The sequence below is a fragment of the Phyllostomus discolor genome, chromosome 4, assembly GCF_004126475.2.
Source record: "Phyllostomus discolor isolate MPI-MPIP mPhyDis1 chromosome 4, mPhyDis1.pri.v3, whole genome shotgun sequence".
Taxonomy (NCBI): Eukaryota; Metazoa; Chordata; class Mammalia; order Chiroptera; family Phyllostomidae; genus Phyllostomus; species Phyllostomus discolor.
The window spans coordinates 51,995,136-52,014,861 of record NC_040906.2 but is presented as its reverse complement, the minus strand read 5'-3'; the positions used below and the strand labels follow the sequence as shown (position 1 = coordinate 52,014,861).

General features: G+C 42.2%; 1 protein-coding gene across 1 annotated transcript in view; it reads left to right on the top strand.

Annotated features, from left to right (window-relative positions):
* The first annotated feature begins 10,683 nt into the window (after window positions 1-10,683).
* GORASP2 (golgi reassembly stacking protein 2) overlaps window positions 10,684-19,726 on the top strand; it is a 34,432-nt gene continuing 25,389 nt past the window's right edge. Inside the window, exon 1 of the mRNA XM_028510456.2 lies at window positions 10,684-10,904. Coding sequence (XP_028366257.1) covers window positions 10,842-10,904 — 63 coding nt within the window. The 5' untranslated portion in view covers window positions 10,684-10,841. The remainder of the gene's footprint in view (window positions 10,905-19,726) is intronic.

Below are 19,726 nucleotides of genomic sequence, written 5' to 3'. Positions count from 1 at the left end.
GGAGGCTGCCATGGGGGTGGGGGAAAATTGCTGTTGATCCTGTGCAAGACATTCACATACCCTACCAACCACTCTCAAACAGGAGTTAACTTCTGCTGATCCCTAATGCCTGTTTGAGTGTGGGTAGTAGGATAATAATATGGGTGTAATAATTCATAGTTTTAATTTGAATATTTCACCTAAAATGTCATATGGTGTGCTTGAGTGTGATATTGTTATGTTACAGAATTACATGCTTATGATTTTGTAATAAAAGAGCTTGTAATAAAAAGGGGCATTATTTATGCCAGGCCCTGCATACTAAGATTGAAGAAATAAATAAATGGCAGATAATGGGAACTAGATTTCTCGCTGTCAGAGAAAGAAGGTGCAACTAAGCAAAGGGAAAATGCTAGAATGAATACCTGAAGCTCAATTAGAGTACAAGACAGTATGAACTCATATTTAGCTTAATGTATATTCAGATAGATATAGAAATAATTATAGGTATGTGAATATACATAGATCAATATATATTAACATGTTTTGTAGCTCTGCTGAGAAGGATTAAAAGTGGGACATTTTAGTAGTAATGAGCACACCTAAAACCCAGATCTTAGTTTCTAAATACCATTCTCCATTTAAAGAAATCAGGGCTCTTGGGGGAATGGCTGATGCTAGGACTGGTACAGGAAAAACAAAAGATGAGCCTGGAGCATTTCGCAGTGCCAGAAATACAGAAATACTCAAATAGCAAAAGAATGATTGAACACAACAATGTGAGTGTACTCAATAACACTCAACTGTCCATTTAGAAATGGTTAAGATAGTAGATTTTATGTTACGTGTACTTTATCATACACACACAAAAAAGATGATAACCTGTCAAAGAAACACAGAAGTCAACCTAAAAGTGATCCCAATGAGCAAAGCTGGAAAAATTTAAGTAAAGAAATGTACCATTCTGCATTCCTACCAGCATTGAATAACATAGCATCAGATTAAAGTCAAAGTGTAGCCAAAGTGGAGGGTGCAGCCAGAGGGAGTGCCAAATAGAGATTTGGAATGGGGTTCAGAACTCAAGGTGTCCAGGAAATATTAGAAAAATATGTAGGATGTCCTCACCCCCACCCCCCAGGTGTGGGTTGGGGGAAGGGACAAATGAAGCAGGGCCACTGAGAGCTGTTTCACATAGCAATAGCCTTGCAGCTACCCTCTGGTGTGGTCATTTAACATATCTATAACCTTTAACTGGTTGCATAGATATGTTAAATAACTGTGACCAGCTCTGAGCCAGGGGAAAGGAAGTAACTTCCTCACCAAGATGTAACTGGGGGGCAGGTCCTCCGAGTTACAGCACCTGCGTGGGAGTTCAGAGAAGATTGGCTCCATGACATGGGGCCACACCTGCCCAGACTCATGATGGTAGCCCAGTAAAGCTGGAAGGATATGAGTTCTGGCATGTGAGGCCGAGTGTGGGAGGAGTCGGAAATGGGGCTGCAGAGGAAGATTGGCACGGGGATTTAAACCCAGATGTGGCAGCCATTGGAGGGAGAACCATGCAGCTGTGGCAGTGCAGGGAGGACTGCAGTCACTGAGGAGAGAACCATGCGGCTTTAGCAGAGTGGGCACTCCGCAGCTGCCCAGACACCATCTGAGATGCAGCCGCCTGCGGCTCCTCTACCACTTGGCTCCGAGCCCCAGCCGGCTCTGCAGCAGTGGCCTCGAGAAGGGGCTACCAGTAAGTGACTCGGGAGCACGAGGTCACCACCCCGCTGCCATAGCTGCAGCCACCACCAGGCCTCCGAGCGCTGCGCCTGTGCTCTCACTGCTCGGGCTCAGCCAACCTCACAGCCACCTACTCTGGCCAGGACACGATGAGCTCCACACTATCCCTCTTGGTGCTGCTGCCGCCACTGCTGCCTTGCTCTCCCAGAAAGGGGGTTCCCCCCACCCCTGCAGCCATGAGAAGAATCACCACAAGGCTTTAGCTGGAGATCCTGGCAACACAACCAATGCTGCTGGGAACTAAGGAAGGCCTGCCAGCTGAGCACAAATTACTAGGAAGAACTGAGAGCTGCCTGAGTCACGTACTTCTATTTCTCTTCCTGAGATGTGGTACTACAGACTGGACAAAGGGGGGAAGGAAGGACTATGTGTGTTTGTGGGTGTTTCAAGGGACTTTGAGATTTTGACAAAGACATTAAGTCATTACTTTTAGTCTGTATAACTTGAATAAATAACTCTTTTTCACCAATCTCTAGCATGGAGAACTATAATTCTCTGGTTTAGGGAAAGGTAAACCTAGGACAGGGGAACCCCAGGAGAAACGGGGATCAATTCGGTAGCATTGTGGGACCCTCTTCCCTGGTGGCCAATCAGGGAGAATCATAGGAAACCACATGCGCAGTAGCTTTAAAGTAATGCAACTACTTGTACATGCTCAGTAAAAGCCCACTAAAACTAGCCAGGAAGGATCCGCCCTATAAGAATAAAGTCCCTCCAGCCCATGAGGTCAATCTCTGGTTGAAGTTGGCCTGCTCCCATGTTCTCTGCTATAAACTCTGGGTGTTCGGTTCCATTCTTTGTCCTGATCACCAACAACCTGGTTACCTGTGCCCACTTGTGACAAAAGTACAAAATAAACATACATGAGCCCATGTTGATGTAAGTAAGATGACTAAATAAATAAATAGGAGAGAAGAGGCAAAAATTCTTACAGAAGAATTCCAAATTATTTCTACAGGTACTCCCATCCAGGAGGTGGAGCTTGTGGGTGAGCTAGAATTAGTGACTTCCTTTTAGGTGAAGAAAAATAGTAACTGTACTATTAAGTCAGGCAACACCTTAAAGTGATCAAGGTTAACATCATCAGTAATAGCCCTGGCTGCTGTGGCTCAGCAGATTGAGCACCAGCCTGCAAACCAAAGAGCTGCAGAGTCAATTCCCAGTCAGGGTACATGCCTGGGTTGTGGGCCAGGTCACCAATAGGGAGCATGTGAGAAGCAACCACACATTCATGTTTCTCTCCCTCTCTTTCTCCTATCCTTCCCCTCTCTCTAAAAATAAATAAATAAAATCTTAAAAATAAAAAAAACATCACCAGTAATAAATCATGTTATTAGCATGTACTACTGATGGAATACAATGAAATTGACAGTTCACCTCTGTCTGGTCTTTCCTCCTCTAAACATTTAAGACCAGTCTAATTTTGCGAAAAACATTAGACATACCCAAATGTAGGTATATCTTGCATAATACCTAATGGTGCTGTATGAATCAAGGTCACAAAAAGCAGGAAAGTTTGAGACACTGTCACAAACCAGAGAAGACTAAGGAGATGGGACAACTAACTGCGATGTAGGATCCTGGAACAGAAGAAGGACTTTACCAGAGACACTTGTGAAATTTGAATAAAGTTTAGAGTTTGGTTAACACTCCTGTACAAATGTTGTTTGTTAGGAACTGCCCTGCCTGGTTTCAGAAGCTGTAATCCCCTGTGACCAAGACTGAGTAAAAAGGCCTTGGGACCTTTTTGTCTCACTAAGGAGACAAAGCTTATCTTTCCGGCATGGGTGCCACCTCTGCCCTGGTTTACTTCATCGCCTCGGGCCGATGACTGGTTAGACAATAACCGGCAAGATTCCTCAAGGCAAGGGAGGGATGACCTAAAACAAGCATAGTCATGAAGGGGCCCTCAGGGAAGGACTTGGAAGACTATATAAAAAGGGAGTGATGGACTCTTGCCCCTTGGCTTTGACATAGCCTGAGTCCTCATTCTGTCTGTAAGAAGTTTCCTAATCTCTTGGCTGCCTTACTTCCCCTGCTCACCTAAGCCTGAAACAATGCTGGAGGGCAGTGCAGCCCTGGGCAGGAACGGGTGGTTCCCTGGGCGATCAGGCCTAAGAAAGAATGCATAAAATTCTGTGAAACCTGCTTTGCTAAGACTGTCCTCAATTTAAATGATAAGGGTCTTAGCATAAAATGAGTTTGTTTCCAAGAAGTTTTATGGCCCTTTAGCTATCTGACCCTGAATCAGAATAAGCCCTCATAGTTCTTTGAATGTTATCTATTGTTTGATCATTACTGCCTGACAGTGATTGATGAGCTTTACCTGTATTCCTGTGCAAATTATACCCAATAAAAGCCCATTGAAGAACAGAGTGAAGGCCTTTCTCTTTTGAGAGATTGGCTACCTTTCCTCCCCAAGCAGATCATGTCTTGGTAGAATTATTCTCATCTGAGAAGGGCAGAGGGGCTCTGCTGGACAAAGCTCCCTCACAGTTGGTTTCTTGGTTTCAACAAATATACCATGATTATGTGAGATTGTAATAATAGGAGAAACTGGGTGAAGGGCATTTGGGAACTCTATGTGCTATCTGCAACTCTCTGTAAATCTAAAATTATTCCAAAATAAAAAGTTAAAAAAAAACTAAATAAGAAGATTTACAATAAAGATGATGAGAACATCAGAGAAGCACAAGAACATCAGCAAAGATTGGGCCTGTGGCCATAATCCCTCTCAGTTCTGCAGATTCTCCTTGGTTACCTGATTGCCATAAACAGTAGAGATTTACTGAGCATCCCTGTAGTGGGGTAGTTCTCAAATTTTGTGTGTATCAGAATAACCCAGAAATCCATGAAAACTACTGGGACTCAGGCTCTATTGAAATAACCTAGCACTTGGACTTCTGTATTTTCACAAAGTGCCCTGATGATTCTGATACATGTCCAAGCTTAAGAGCCACTGCTGTAGTACTTTTCGATCAACATGACTGTTGATATTACCATTAATGCATTTACTTATTTAACAACTATTTACTGAGCAACTATTCTATGCCAGCTCCTTGTCAGTACTAAGTGCACAGTAGTAGACACATGGGCAAAGACCTCAGGAAGCCAACATTCTAATATGCAAATATTCACTGACTGAGTCTCTTCTTGTATTTCTCAGTTTCAAGTCCCCAAAGAGAACATCTGATTGGCCTAGCTGCTTACCGTCATCTCTTGTTTGTTTTTTGGAGAGAGCAGAGGTCTTCTTAACAGACCACATCATAGACTATTAGTTTGCGTAAGTGTTGTTTGTTGGTAAGTCAAGGGTTTCCCTCAGTCCAGTCAGCTATGGCTGGGATTCGATGGCACATAACATGACCCCTCCTTAGGTTTGCTCCCTCAGCAAAGCAAGCTAGGACAGGAAGGTCCTATCATGAGGGAGGCCCCACTGGTTGACTATGCAGAGTGGCTGTCATCCACATGCAGCATGATCTAGACTTTCCCAGGGGAGTCTGGAGGCAAAAATATTAGGCTGCATTAGCCAATATGATACAAAGGACCCTACCTTTTATGCTCATTTATGGGAACTCAGTGTTAATGAAACCCAGAATAAACACACAAAATTGTGTCTTGGATGTTTCTTTGAGAAAAAAAAGACTTTGGTTTAATGTTTTTAGTCTGTAGATATTAGTTTTTGCTGGGCTTTGCTTTTCTGCTACCTGTGGTGTTTCAAAATACCAACTTGCCTATAGTAAATTGCTACTTGAATTAGAAATGACATGGACAAGAGTCTCCCAGGTCTTCCCCTCCATCATGTGATATTTATTTATATTAGCTTTGACAACATCCTTGGAGTTTTATTTTCTGCCCTCTGAGCACTTTCCCTAACTAAAAGAGGAAAACAACTGGCACAAGGAAAACTGTAGCAATGGTTATCACAGTTTTTCAGTTCTGCTAGGGTGAGCCTTTTACCTCGCCCTCTATCAATTGTCTATAAAGGGACAACATGGATTGTCATGAGGCACAAATAGGAGCAGCACAGGTAACTTTGTAACTGATCCTAAAAAAGAAAAGGCTTTGAAGCTATTCATTACACACATTGAATTCAAATCAACAAACCTTACAGTAAGAGGGTGCAGCCAGGGGGGCCCCCAAAAGAAGGATTTGTAATAGGGTTCAGAACTCAGGGTGTCCAGGAAATATTAAAAATATGGGATGTCCTCGCCCCTACAAGTCTGAACTGGGGTGTGGGACACCTGGAGCAGGACCATTAAGAGCTGTTTTGCATTGCAACAGTTTTGCAGATAACCTCTAGAACAGTCATTTAACATATCTATAACCTTTAACTGGTTTCATAGATATGTTAAATAGCTGTGACCCCCACTTTGAGCCAGGGAGATGGGAGTGACTTCCACTGAGGATGTAACTGGGAGGCAATTCCCCCTGGTTACAGATCCTGCGTAAGAGCTTGGAGATAATTGGCCACGCCTGCCCAGACTTACTATGGCAACCCAGAAAAGCTGGAAAAATATGGGAATGCTGGCAAGTGTAGCCGATTGTGGGATGAGTTGGAAATGGAGCTGCAGAGGAAGACTGGCACCGGGATTTAAACCCAGGCTTAGCAGCCATGACAAGAATCACCATGAGGGTTTAGCACAGAATCACCATGAGGCTTTAGCAGGGGAGAACCACAAGGCTTTGGGTCTCCCTTTGCCATGCAGCTTAGGAAGCCAGAAAGCAGATATAGCGCTGATTCAGAGCCTCTCTTAGTAGTTTGGAAGAATGCAGGAAAGATGCTGCAGGAAGGTGAGGGGCGAAAGGACTCTTGCTGGTGGGCCATGAGAAGGTGCCATGTGGTTTTGTATTAAGAACTGAAGATCCTGGCGACACAGCTGGTGGTGCTGGGGACTGTGGGAGGCCTGGCAGCTGAACACAGATTACTGGGAAGAGCTGGGGGCTACCTGACTTCTATTTCTTTTCCTGAGATATGGTACCCCAGACTGGGCAAAGTGGGGAAGGAAGGACCACGTGTGTTTGTGGGTGCTTTAAGGGACTTTGGGATTTTAATGAAGACATTAAGTCATTACTCTTAAGTCTGTATAACCTGACTACCTGAATAAATAATTCCTTTCCTTTTCACCAATCTCTAACATGGAAAGCTATAATTTTCTGGTGGCGGGCAAGGCAAACCTAGTACAAGTGAACCCCAGGAGAAGGGAGAGTCCATTTGGTAACATTGTATGACCCCTTCTCCGGTAGCCAGTCAGGGAGACCACATGTGCAGTAGCTTTAAAGTAATGCAACTACTTGTACATGCTCAATAAAAGCCCACCAAAACTAGCCAGAAAAGATCTGCCCTATAAGAATAGAATCCCTCCAGCAGAGGCTCAGAGTTGGCCTTATCCCATGTTCTCTGCTATACGCTCTGGGTGTTTGGTTCAATTCTTTGTCCCAATCACCAAGAACCTGGTTACCTGTGCCCATCTGTGACAGTTTTTGGAGAGCCAACCCAGGAGAAAAACACCACAGTGGTAAGCCACCTTGGCTGCTCTGATGCCCCTTTCCATTCCCATCTATTCCGCTTTGGTGAGTCTGATGCTCCCTAATGAAAAGTCAGCCACTAAATTGCAGGCACGGGTTGGGCAGTTAAAAGCCACAAGGGTGCCCCCTGCTTGAAAACACCCTTGATAGGATAACCTGAGCATGGAATGGGGTCAGCCTTAGCCCCCACCAGGTGCAAGAAAATGTCCGCACATCAGTCAGGCACACCATAAAAATCACAAGACACTGCCCCAATCCACGGCTGCTCCCTCAATAGGCACAGTTTGACCTTCCATACTGGACATCAGTCACCACCCCACCCGCACTATGACTTCCTTTTGCAGTATCTTCATCAGGCCCACAGATAGTCTTTTACACTTGTCCTCCCTGACTGACTTTTGGCCTTTATACCTGCACTTGTACTGCACTTGCCTTTTGTATAGGAAGGTTTCCTGCTGTCTTGGTACCCAGAATATCTATCTCAGGTGTTGGGAACCGCCCTGACTGGTATCAGAAGCTGAAACCCCCACCTAGGTTAAGGCTAAGGGAACGCCCTTGGAACCGTAAGCCAGCGAGGAGACAAGGGCTTGTCTCCCTGGCAGTAATGCTACTTCTGCTGCTTTATTCATAACTGAAGCCCAAAAAGCTTGGTCGGTTAGCCAAAGACGGGTAAGATTCCCCACGGGGGGAATGACCTAAGCCAGGCACGATCACTTTGGGAGGCCCCCCAAAAGAAGGACTTGGGGGGCTGCAGCAATAGGGGGTGATGGACCCTGGCTCCTCGGCTTTGACATAGCCTGAGTTCTCATCGTCTGGGAGAAAATCTCCTTATTGCCTTAGTTCCCGTGCTAAGCCTGAAACAATGACAGGGTGGTGCAGCTCTGTGCTGAAAAGGGGCGGATTCCCTGGGTGATCAGGCCTAAGAAAGAACATGTAAATTACTGTGAAACCTTCTTTGTTTAGAATGCTCTCGGTTGAATGAGAGGGGTCCAAGGAGGAAGTTTGTTCCTCAAAGTCTTACAGCTCTTTGACCCCAACTCAATAGACCAGCAGAGTTCCTTGTTTTCTATAGTTCCTTACTTCCCCCTGATAAGTACTGTACTTTACCTGAATTATTATGCAAAATGAGCCCAATAAAAGCAGGTATGGATGGTAAATCAGGGCGCCCCCCACTAGGGGGGGTGGCCATTCTGTCCCTACTTCCCCACAGAAACTAGTCTGTCTCTGTGCATGTGTGTTTTTTCTCGCGCGTTTTTCGGCGAGCCATCCACAGCGTTCCGTGGTCACTGCTGGCCGGTGACCCACGCGCAACACTCAGGGTCACTAATAGTCCCATCGCTAAATATAATTGCAGGAATGAGTCACTCCCATCTTTGGTATGTATATACTATCATTGTAAGCAGCAACATTGCTCAGAGCTGATTAACAGGCTCCTGCTGGTCATTTGTTACTAGAATGGCCACATGGAACACTTACCTTGTGACAGTACTACCATGTTCCCAACACTCAATCAGGAACTGGGGAGCAAAAGAAGAAAAAACATGATCCTCACCCTGAATGATGGACCATAAATGGTGGAAGATAGTCCTATGATGATGATGATATTACCAGAAATGAAGGAACTAACTATTCCAGCAACTGAGTGAGGAGAGAATCATTCTGAATTTAGAAATAAATAAGTAACATTTGAAATGGGTGTTAAGGGAAACATAGAATTTTTCTAAGTAGAAAAATGTAGGAAAGAGCATTCCAGTTGTATGGATTCACATAAATAAAGACAAGAAGGTAAGAAAGTAAATGGTCTGTATGAGGAATAGCAGGTAGTCATACATGTGGTGGAAACATGATACAGCTCTAAGGAAAGACTGGATTTGCTCATAAATTACCACAGGACCACAGTCTGGGCTAGTGTCCGACATCTGGGAAGCAAAAAGTTTGACCACTGAACAGGGTAACAGCTTATTACAAAACCACAAAGAGGATAATAATTGTCAAGCAGAGCAAAACATTTTCATCAAATCTAGTTCTTACATTTATTTCTTTGCATTAAATTAATTTGTTGAATTAGCTTTCATGCACTCCTCAAAGTATTGGGAACACAGAGCTGAGTCCATTGCAGTCCCTGTCCTTAAGGAGCCTAACAACTGGAGATTTTAATTGCATATTTATGTATTTATTAGGCCTCCTGAAAATCTAGTATTGGTTTATTGACAGGAAAGAAAAAGAAATAATTTTTTATGTTTAATTTTTAAATACCCTTATTTCTACAGAATCAATGTATGGGCATTATAGAATACAGAACCAGCCAAAACAAAAAATAAAACATCTCTGTCCCAGCCAGGTATCACCTCTGTAACCCTTGGTTCATATCCTCCTATATTTTCACATGTATAATTATGTATTAATATGCATTTTGTTTACAAAAATGTTTTCATATTGTTTAGAGACATTCTGCCTTGTAACCTATTTTTTTCAGTCAATAATTTCCATTTTCCTATGTCAATAAGTGCTTTTTCCCCTAATACTCAGTATATATTCAAATTTTCCCAATTAAGCCAAAAATGGCCTTTACAGCTAATCTCTCCAGATCAGCCCCAGAGTCAAGATCTCACTTTGCATCTCCTGGTTATGTCCTTCATATATCTTTAATCCAGTATAGTCCCTTTCTTATTATTCTAACTTGATGAAAATAGCAGGTTAGCTGTTCTGAAGAACAGTCCACCTCCTGTATTTGCCTGGTTGCTTGCTTGTGGTGGTATTTACTCATTGCTCTATCCTCTCTATTGCTGTAAACTAGAAGAGCTAACTGAAGATGTGACAGAAGCAAGTTAAACATTTGGGGCTAGACACGAGGAGGGAGGGGGAAGAAGAGGAGAGAGAGAGGGAGGGAGAGGGAGAGGAGAGAGAGAGCACGAGCGCGAGCATGACTTTTTGGGACAGCAGTTTTATAAATGGAACATTTCCCTTTCTAAAGCTGAGCTGAGCTACGCGGATGCAGTATTCACTACACGGGGAGCCACTGTCATCTCTGTGCAACTTGGGACTAGATGCAGAGAGTAGCTAGGAAACTGTTTGCATCCGCCCCTATTCTTTTCAGCCGCAGAGCAGCAGCCTTTTTCCTGACTTTGGCCGCCAGGGGAGCTACAACCAAGATTGTCTTTCTTTCATCATACAATCTTTCGGTAGATGAATCTTGTCCTACTCAGGGTCCCGTAACAAGGTGCTGAGTAGGGCTGAACTGTACACTTTCTGCTCTCTCGCGAGCAAGAGTTGGCCCCGCCCATCTCTCTTCCCCTGGCGCTCGCTTTCCACCTGCACACGCTTAGGCCCATTCTGGTGGCTCACGGCAGGTGGCGCTGTCTGCGGCGTCGCAGGGGCCCTGACTGCCGCGAAGACCATCTCCCGGCGGGCAGTGCGGCCCCGCTCTCCGGCGGCAGCAAGTGCCACGTCCCAGGAGCTGAGCGGAGGAGCGGAGCGGGCGGTTGGCTGGGGGCAGGGAGCGGGGAACAGTGCGGAGCCCGACCCGGCCACGCTGATTGCCCGCTGCCATGGGCTCTTCCCAGAGTGTCGAGATTCCAGGCGGGGGCACGGAAGGCTACCACGTCCTGCGGGTAAGAGCTCCGACGGCGGCCCCGGAGCCCAAGAGCAAGAGCGGCGAGCTGGAGGCGGGGCCTGGCCTGGAGGAGGGGGAGGCCCCGACGGGCCCTTTCCCGAGGCTGGCGGCCGGACCCCACCTAGGAAGAGCGACCGCGGTAGCTTTGCGGAGGCTGGTTGGGGAGAGCATTCACATCCCGTATACCCGGAGCACCTCGGGCACAGGATCCTCTGCTGTGGGAAAAGGGTCTGGAGCTTGACACGGCAGCCGGCGACTTCTCTTGAGGACAAACTTGGCTCCTTTTCCAACTCACGGCCTTCTCGGTCCTCTCCCCCTCAATTCTTAGCTTCCAAAGTTAGGAAAGGCTTGGGGGCAAAGTCTGCGAAGAGGTGATGGTGAGGGTATCTTTTTAGTTTTCCGAGTAAAGGAAGCCTGAACCCTGCCTACGAGAGGCTGGGGATGCGACGCAGGTGTTAATTTACCTCGGCTCTGTATTAATGTCCGGAAAGGCCAATTAGGCAAACAGAATGAAGTGGCCCAGGTGTAGGCTTGACAGACGTAAATTTATTTGAATTTGACAGTCGTTTTTTGCTGTCGTGTCGCTCCTGACCTTTCCAATCCTCTTCTACGTTTCCTGGCCGAGGGAACTTCCGTTCTCTTCTTTCTAAGACTGCTCAGGGTGTGGTGAAGATTAAGGTTTAGAGCCACAGTGGAGAAAGAGGTAAAGAAGAGGAACGGTTGAAAATATAATCTAGGTAAATAAAGGAAAGCTATCTCAGTCACCAGGATGCAGAGAAGCATAGTACATGTCAAAAGGCGTTAACTAAGCCCCTGTTTATGGACAGCCTGGGTTGAATTAAGCATGTAGTCCCTTCCTCAGGAACTAGTTTTAAAAGTAGCATTGGTGGTTGTGTACTGTGGCACTCGCGTGTGTAGTAACGGGACTGACTATTAACAGAGTGGCCCCAACCTGCAGCGCCATTTCAGGATGCAGTAGAGCTCCACTTAGATATTAGCTCCTCACAGGCAAGAGCATTTTCGCTGAAAGTGAGAAAGTGCATTTCGTGGTGCTACAGTCATTTTCTGGCTTAGGTCCCATCTTTGAGGTGAGACACACTCTTTTTTTTAATTTTTTTATTTATTTATTTTTAGAGAGGGAGAGAGAGAACGAGAAACATCAATGTGCGGTTGCTGGGGGCCGTGACCTGCAACCCAGGCATATGCCCTGACTGGGAATCGAACCTGCGATGCTTTGGTTTGCAGCCTGTGCTCAATCCACTGAGCTACGCCAGCCAGGGCAAAGTATATTTTTTTTTAAGATTTTATTTATTTATTTTTAGAGAGGGAAGGGAGGGAGATCGAGAGAGAGAGAGAGAGAGAGAGAGAGAGAGAGAGAGAACATCAATGTGCGGTTGCTGGGGATTATGGCCTGCAACCCAGGCATGTACCCTGGCTGGGAATCGAACCTGGGACACTTTGGTTCCCAACCTGCACTCAATCCACTGAGCCAGGGCGATCAGTCACCTTTTAGATCTTCAGGATTATCATGTTTAGTTGTCTCTCCACTGTACTAAACATCCCTCTTTGAAACCACACTCTTGTTTGCAAAGGATTTTCCCAGAAAGTAAAGAGAATCTATAAAGAAGCCAGATTACCTTCCTGTTGCCTTCAGTTAAGCCAGCCCCCAAGTACCACATGGATAGAGGAAATGGAAGAAGTGTCAGACTCCAGTGTGAGTGCAAGTTAGTGGCAGTACTTTCTATTATTTGGTTTGATTTTGAGTTCTAGGTTCTGGGCTGTGTTATCCAGTATTACCAGCTGATTCTCACAGTGACTGTAGCCATGAATCCTTGGGGATTCATGGTATTTTTATAACACACGCAATCAGTAAAATCTAGTGTTGAGTTTAAAAAGTCTGTTGGAAAACTACACATCAAAAGGATTCAGTGACTTCTGTTAATGACTTCAATGCCGTAAAACAAGTTGAAGTGTATCTTGTTTACATAGATACACCTCAGTAAATTAGTGCTCATACATATTCTATAGTTTGAGGTTTATTAGAGGGAGCTTTGAAATAGTAATAATCATCTAGGAGAATTTTTTTAATGTACCTGAGTGTGTAACCCACTCTGCCTCTGACTCTGTAATTGGTGTTCTCTGTTTTTCTAAAGGAGAAAGTACTATGTTAAATCCCAACATAAAAAAATATCTTATTTTCATTTGTTATTGACTAAATATACAGTGGTATATTCCACCGCTGGGTTACTGAGTTTGTAAACAACAGTAAATATGACAGGATAACCTTGGAATAAAATAACCTGTGTTTAACAAGTTCTCTAGAATGGTTAAATTGGAAGTTTTCATTAATAATAAATTCCCTGGCCATTTTCTTGTTTGTCATAGAAACTTGTATGACTGGGTTTTGACATCCATATTCATTGTTGTTTTATCATTGTTGTTTCAAAGTCTCTACAATTCATATCAAACTTTACAGTTTTTCCATTTTTTCATATTGATTGTTAGATTCTGTTTTTAAAAAATCTTTAGGGCCCTGGCTGGCATAGCTCAGTGGATTGAGTGCTGGTTGCGAACCAAAATGTCGCAGGTTCGATTCCCAGCCAGGGCACATGCCTGGGTTGCAGGCCATAACCCCCAGCAACCGCACACTGATGTTTCTCTCTCTATCTCCCTCCCTTTCCTCTCTAAAAATAAATAAATAAAATCTTTAAAAAAAAAATCTTTAGGGACAACCTTGAAATGTTTTCAGATTTTCTGCTGTGAGCAGTGTACTCTCCTCTTTATGTTTTATGTATTTATGTATTCGTGCACATTTTCATGTTGCTGATGCTATTTTATATGGACTTCCCATCCTGGAAGTAACCACCATAGGTAATTTCTTATGTATCCCTTCAAAAATGTGTAATACACCCTCCCCTTTTTACTCGTTCTGTTTCCTTTTGTGACTATTGGAATTATATGATAACAGCCACACACCTTGGTCTTCTCATTTGATAACGGTCTTGGCAGGCTTTCCATAGCAGCACACAGGTCTGTCTCCTGTTTCACTTAGCTCCATACTAGCCTGTTGCACCATAGTTTCATTAAGAGCACCTTCTGGTGTTGGACATTTAATCTTCGTATTCTTTTGCTATTATAAGTATATATCTACAAATTTTTTTGTATCTACAACATTTTGATTTCACTTAAAATGTACCTTTTCCCAAATTACTAAATTTTAATGTTATCTAATTACATAAATGTTGATCTTCATTTTAGTAAATTGTTTTCTGATTGTGAGCACGTGTTTACTAATTATCATTTGGATTTGTTTCAAAAGTGTAACAATGAACCAAAATTACCTGTAATCCTACCATCCAAAGGTAAATACTGTTGAAGTATTTTTCCTAGTCTTTTTTGCTCTGCCTAACATTTTCCCTAAGCCATATCTCACAAAGACTTTAAATGATAGGATATGTTCAAGTACAATGTGGTCAGAGTTATAAGATGTTGGTTTTATGAGCTAAATATACAACAGCTGAAGAATTGTTAAATAAATCAGGACCTATACACAGATTCGGTGACTGTGCATTCAGTGAAAATTGTGTTTCAGGAAACTCTGTGGGCACAGGTATGCCTCTCCATGTATGTCTGTGTACATTCGGATGGCCAGGAAAATAACATGGAAAGGTAATGAGCCAGGATATTAAAAGGATTATTGGTGGATGGTGACATTTATATTTATTTTATTTTACTTTATTTGGGAAAAAAAAATAAAATTCTCACCTGAGGATACGTGGATGTGTTCATTGAGTTGGGATAGAGAGTAGAGAGAGAAATATCGATGAGAGAGGGGAACATCAATCACTTGCTGCTATGTGCCCCAACCAGGGATCGAATCCACAACCTAGGTACGTGCCCTGAACGAGAGTCAGACCCACAGCCTTTTGGTGTGTGGGACAATGTTCCATCCAGCTGAGTCACCTGGTCAGGGCACATTTATATTTCTTTTTTTTTTTTTTAATTTATTTATTTTTTAGAGAGGGAAGGGAGGGAGAAAGAGAGAGAGAGAGAGAACAACATCAATGTGCAGTTGCTTGGGGTCATGGCCTGCAACCCAGGCATGTGCCCTGACTGGGAATCGAACCTGCGACACTTTGCTTTGTAGCCCGCGCTCAATCCACTGAGCTACGCCAGCCAGGCATATTTCTTTTAAAGTTTAATATATTTTAGCCCTGGCTGGCGTAGCTCAGTGGATTGAGCGCGGGCTGCGAACCAAAGTGTCGCAGGTTCGATTCCCAGCCAGGGTACATGCAGGTCATAACCCTCAGCAACCGCACATTGATGTTTCTCTCTCTCTCTCTCTCTCTCTCTCCCTCCCTTCCCTCTCTAAAAATAAATAAATAAAATCTAAAAAAAAATTAAAAAAAAAAAGTTTAATATATTTTCTGTAATGGTCATGAAATGTTTGTATATTTACAAAAATATAGTTATAAAAAGTAGACTCCTAATGGAAGATTTTTTAATTTGTTCAGAAGCCCTCATTTAAAAATAGCATTATATTTCAGAGTCCCTTATGTAGTAGGTCTAGTTCCATGTTCACCATGAGTACCACTTCTATTCCTGGCCTCGAATCCTAACGTTAGGCAGGAGAAGTGTCACCAGGGCTTCTCAGTTTTGTTAGAAGTTATGGTGAGTTACTATAGTTGAAGTGTGTTGAATACAAAATTCTTGCCTAGATTGTCCATTAGGCAAAAATTACCTTTTTGGAGTTGTCTCATGGATACTCAATATAAGATCCCCATGTAAATTAAAATACTCAAATTAATTTCATTCTGCACTTAATACTCTCTAAGATGAGGTATATCTGAGGACATTTTGAAACCAGTGTTCATACCAACATGGAGACATGGAAAACGTCATTTTGCTCTTTCTTATAGTTTCCACCAAGAGAGATTTCGAGTTGATGTTTTGAAGCAAAGGACGTTGAGATGAGGTGTGTCTCCAGTGTAGTAGCCTTTATCTCCTGAGCCATTTGCTCAGGAGACTGGCCAGTATCAGGTACTTTCCTTAGAGGAGAAAGTGGCAGTAGAATGATTTCTATAGAAAATGGAATACCTAGACACTATCTACTGTTATATGGGTCTGTTCTTTTCAAATGATGCCTTAATAATCTACATGATATGCTACAGCATTTTAGCTCAGTATTTATTTTGAGAAAGTAAATTCCCAATATTTGATAGTCGTAATTTTTTATTCTACTGACACAATGTTTCTCAAACTCATGCCCCTGTTTGAAAAACAAAATTTTCACTACTTCCGCTTCTCACTCATTCTGAAAACAATGAGTATTAAAAGATGACAGATTATTTGATTCCATTTTTCAAGTATAAAGTTATAATTAAAACAGCTTTGTAAGTACCACGTGAAAATTCTGACCTACTCCCAAAATTAATCTCTTCTGAAAAAAATGCTGCAAAATTTCAAAATTTAACTAATAAACATTCTTTGGAATTGCTTTTTTTTTTTTTTTTTTAAGACAGAGGAAAGGGAGAGAGAATGAGAGGGAGAGAAATATCAATGTGTGGTTGCCTCTTGAACACCCCCTACTGGGGACCTGGCCCACAACCCAGGCATGTGCCCTAAATGGGAATCGAACTGGCGACCCTTTGGTTCACAGGCTGGCACTCAACCCACTGAGCCACACCAGCCAGGGCTGGAATTGCTTTTAAACGTAGGAATCACTATATTTCAGTTTATTAATGCCATGGAATGCAATGTATGTGAACCTTAGTATACTTTTAGGAATTGTAAGTACCATTGGAAATAAGCAATTCCCTTGAACAAATTAATAGTGTCATGTTGTTTATGTAACTTTCATATTTTTGTGATGAAGCGTTCTTTCCTATATAGACCGTCTTCTCAGGAGCCTCATTCAGGGAGACCTGCTATTGGTGGATGATTATGGTGTCTGTCTCTGGTCAGTGAGTAGTAGAGTGCATAGCATTGGCGCTAGTGCCTTCTAGATCAGAGAGTGACTGGGTTATTTGATAATTCTTCATAAAACTTGAATTTCAAATAATATCACTACACTTATTTTGCTGGCTTTAATAGTCTACTGAAAGGATTATATTATTTTGATTGATTCACTAATGAAATTTTAATTAAACTAGAAAATATTTATTCACAAAGATTTGATGTGTACTTACGTTAGAATCTGTGGATTGCCTTGGAATTTGTGATTATTGAGTAAGGTGACCCCCCCCACCCAGCCCAAACATACTCAGAACCAAAGTTATTACTTGAGGAGACTGCGCATCCCTCTTGGTATTGCAAATAATTTACTTTAGCATGAAGAGAATGATGAGGGGGGTGTTTTGTTTTGTTTTGTTGTTTTAAACAACTCGAGAGATCATTCAAGCACATTATCAGCAATGAAGAACTTTGTCATGCCCTGACTGGTGTGGCTCAGTGGGTTGGGCGTCATCCTGCAAGCCCAGGGGTCACTGGTTCAATTCCCGGTCAGGGCACAGGCTAGGGTTGTGGGCCAGGTCCCTGGTTGGGGTTGTGTCAGAGGCACCCAATCAATATTCCTCTTACATCAATGTTTTTATCTCCGTCTGTTTCTCTCTCCTTCCCCCTCTCTCTGAAAATAAATAAAACCTTTAAAAATTTTTTTGGAAAAAACAACACATTAACTTTCTTTATTAAAACAGTGCTTCCCTCCTCATTGGTTAGTCTGGAGATTAAGTGAGATATTTCATGTAAAACACTAGCATAGGCTCTGTTATCTGGTGCCTTTATTATTAACAGTTGCATTATTGTATCACCATTGGGAACCACTAGTGTAGTGGAAGTACTAGTCAAAATATACTTGTAAACATTTTAAGTAGTATTTCCATTTAACCATTCAGTAGCTACTTTTTGTCATGTATCTAACTCTGTACTTTACTGCTGTTTAAAACATAAATTTTAGATCAAATCTGACCCATTAATTTTATAAATGTACCTTCTAATTTTTAAGGATCCTCATTTTTAAAGATATCTTATGTCTGTTTTTTAAAAGTATGTGACTACCAGTGTCGTTTTCATCATTTTGCCAGTGTGACTAAGCACATTAATTAAAATGACTAAAAAGGTCTGTGTTATTAAAATGATGTTGTTGGGTTTGATCTACACTGTAGAGTCTTTCAGTAACTAAGCAACAGTTAGGCTTATTTCATGGTGAGTTATGAAATCTTAGACACTACCCAATCAGCCTCCTCACTTTACAGCTAAAGCAGAGAGAGATTATTGCCCAAAGTCATACAGCCCATTTTCTTTAAGAGGTAACTAACTTGGTATTTAAATAGTATAAAATGAGGTAACAGCTTGTCAGAGTTTTTTGCTTATTTTGAAGCAGACTTCACTCTATTTGAACATCGTTTTACTAACATACAGATCTTTTCTAGGAAGCTGCTATGTAATAATGGGTTTTGATTTCATTTTAGTAACCATTAGGATTTTATTTCAAATTGCTTCATATTATATAAGTTACATCATCAGTTGGTTCAGTGTTAGGAGAAGGTGCTCTTTGAGTCACTTTGGTAGAACATGTGAGAAGAATGTCTCACATTATCAGGGAGGCTTGAAGTCTTCTACTCTACTGCAGAATTATTTACTACACACTTGTGCCAAGTGCCAAATGGGGAAACTGGCCGTTTTCAGAATGTGGAAGAGCTCTCCGACTCCCAAAGTGCCTTTTTTAAAACCCTGAAGGATTTAGAGCTTATTTTTATTAACATCCCTTTTCCAGATCTTTCCCTGTTGTTTTGATTCCTTAAGCACACACGTAACACGAGGCTTTGTGTGTATAGTTGAAATGAGCTCTCGTTTAGGTGTTAATTGAATTTCAAGTTATTTTCTAGCCTTATTTAACATCTCTTATGTTCTTAAAAACTACAAAAGTGAGACTGTTAACATTAAATTAAGAGCTAGAAGGGGTGATGGTGTAGACAGTCATTCAAAGGGACTTATTTACTTTTAATGTGCGAAGAACGAATTGGTGGTGCCAGTGTAAAGAGTTAATAAAGAGGAGGCACATCATACTGAATTACTTTTATGGAAATATCTCCATGGCTAAAAAACTTGAGGAAGATCATTTACGTACCAGCCTGAAATTTGGTCAAGTGTATTTTTGTATATCACCTTAAAAAAATACCTAGTCTGATAATATCGTGTTCTGAAAGTAACTTTGTGGGTTCCTTTGAGATAGCAGCTCTGTATTCCTCAGCTGGAAGTATATGAGTAAGTGGGGCAGTGCAGTTGAGAGAACGTCTCCCCTTGCCTCCACACACTCCACCCAAACTTCCTCCCTTCAACCCTGCCGCCCCTCTCTCCCCCAAGTCGATGTGAAAGGGAGGGATTCATGCAAAAAGACCCAAATCTAGCATAAAGTGCTGTAATACTTTTATAGAAGAAGGGCTGGGTGCTTTGCTGGAAAGCAACTGGTATAGAACTATTAGACCTGTACACAAATTCAGGCTAAATCTGGAAAACTTTCTAATGATTCAGTATCAAGGTAAAAGTAAAGTCAAAAGCTTAATTACTTTTATTAACTGGAATTGGATTGGACAAAACAGTTAATGGTATCTTGTTGGGCAGTTTATTGAACTTTATTACAGCTCAAAATAAGAAATATGTATTTCCATTGCAATGGGTATGTACTACTACATTTCATGAAAAACATCCTTATTAGGTCTTATTAAGTCATGAATTGGTATTTTGTGTATGTTGATATTTTTGACATTTGTCTATTAAATTGATTCCACAACCCACGGAAACTCCCTGTAGTTACTGAAT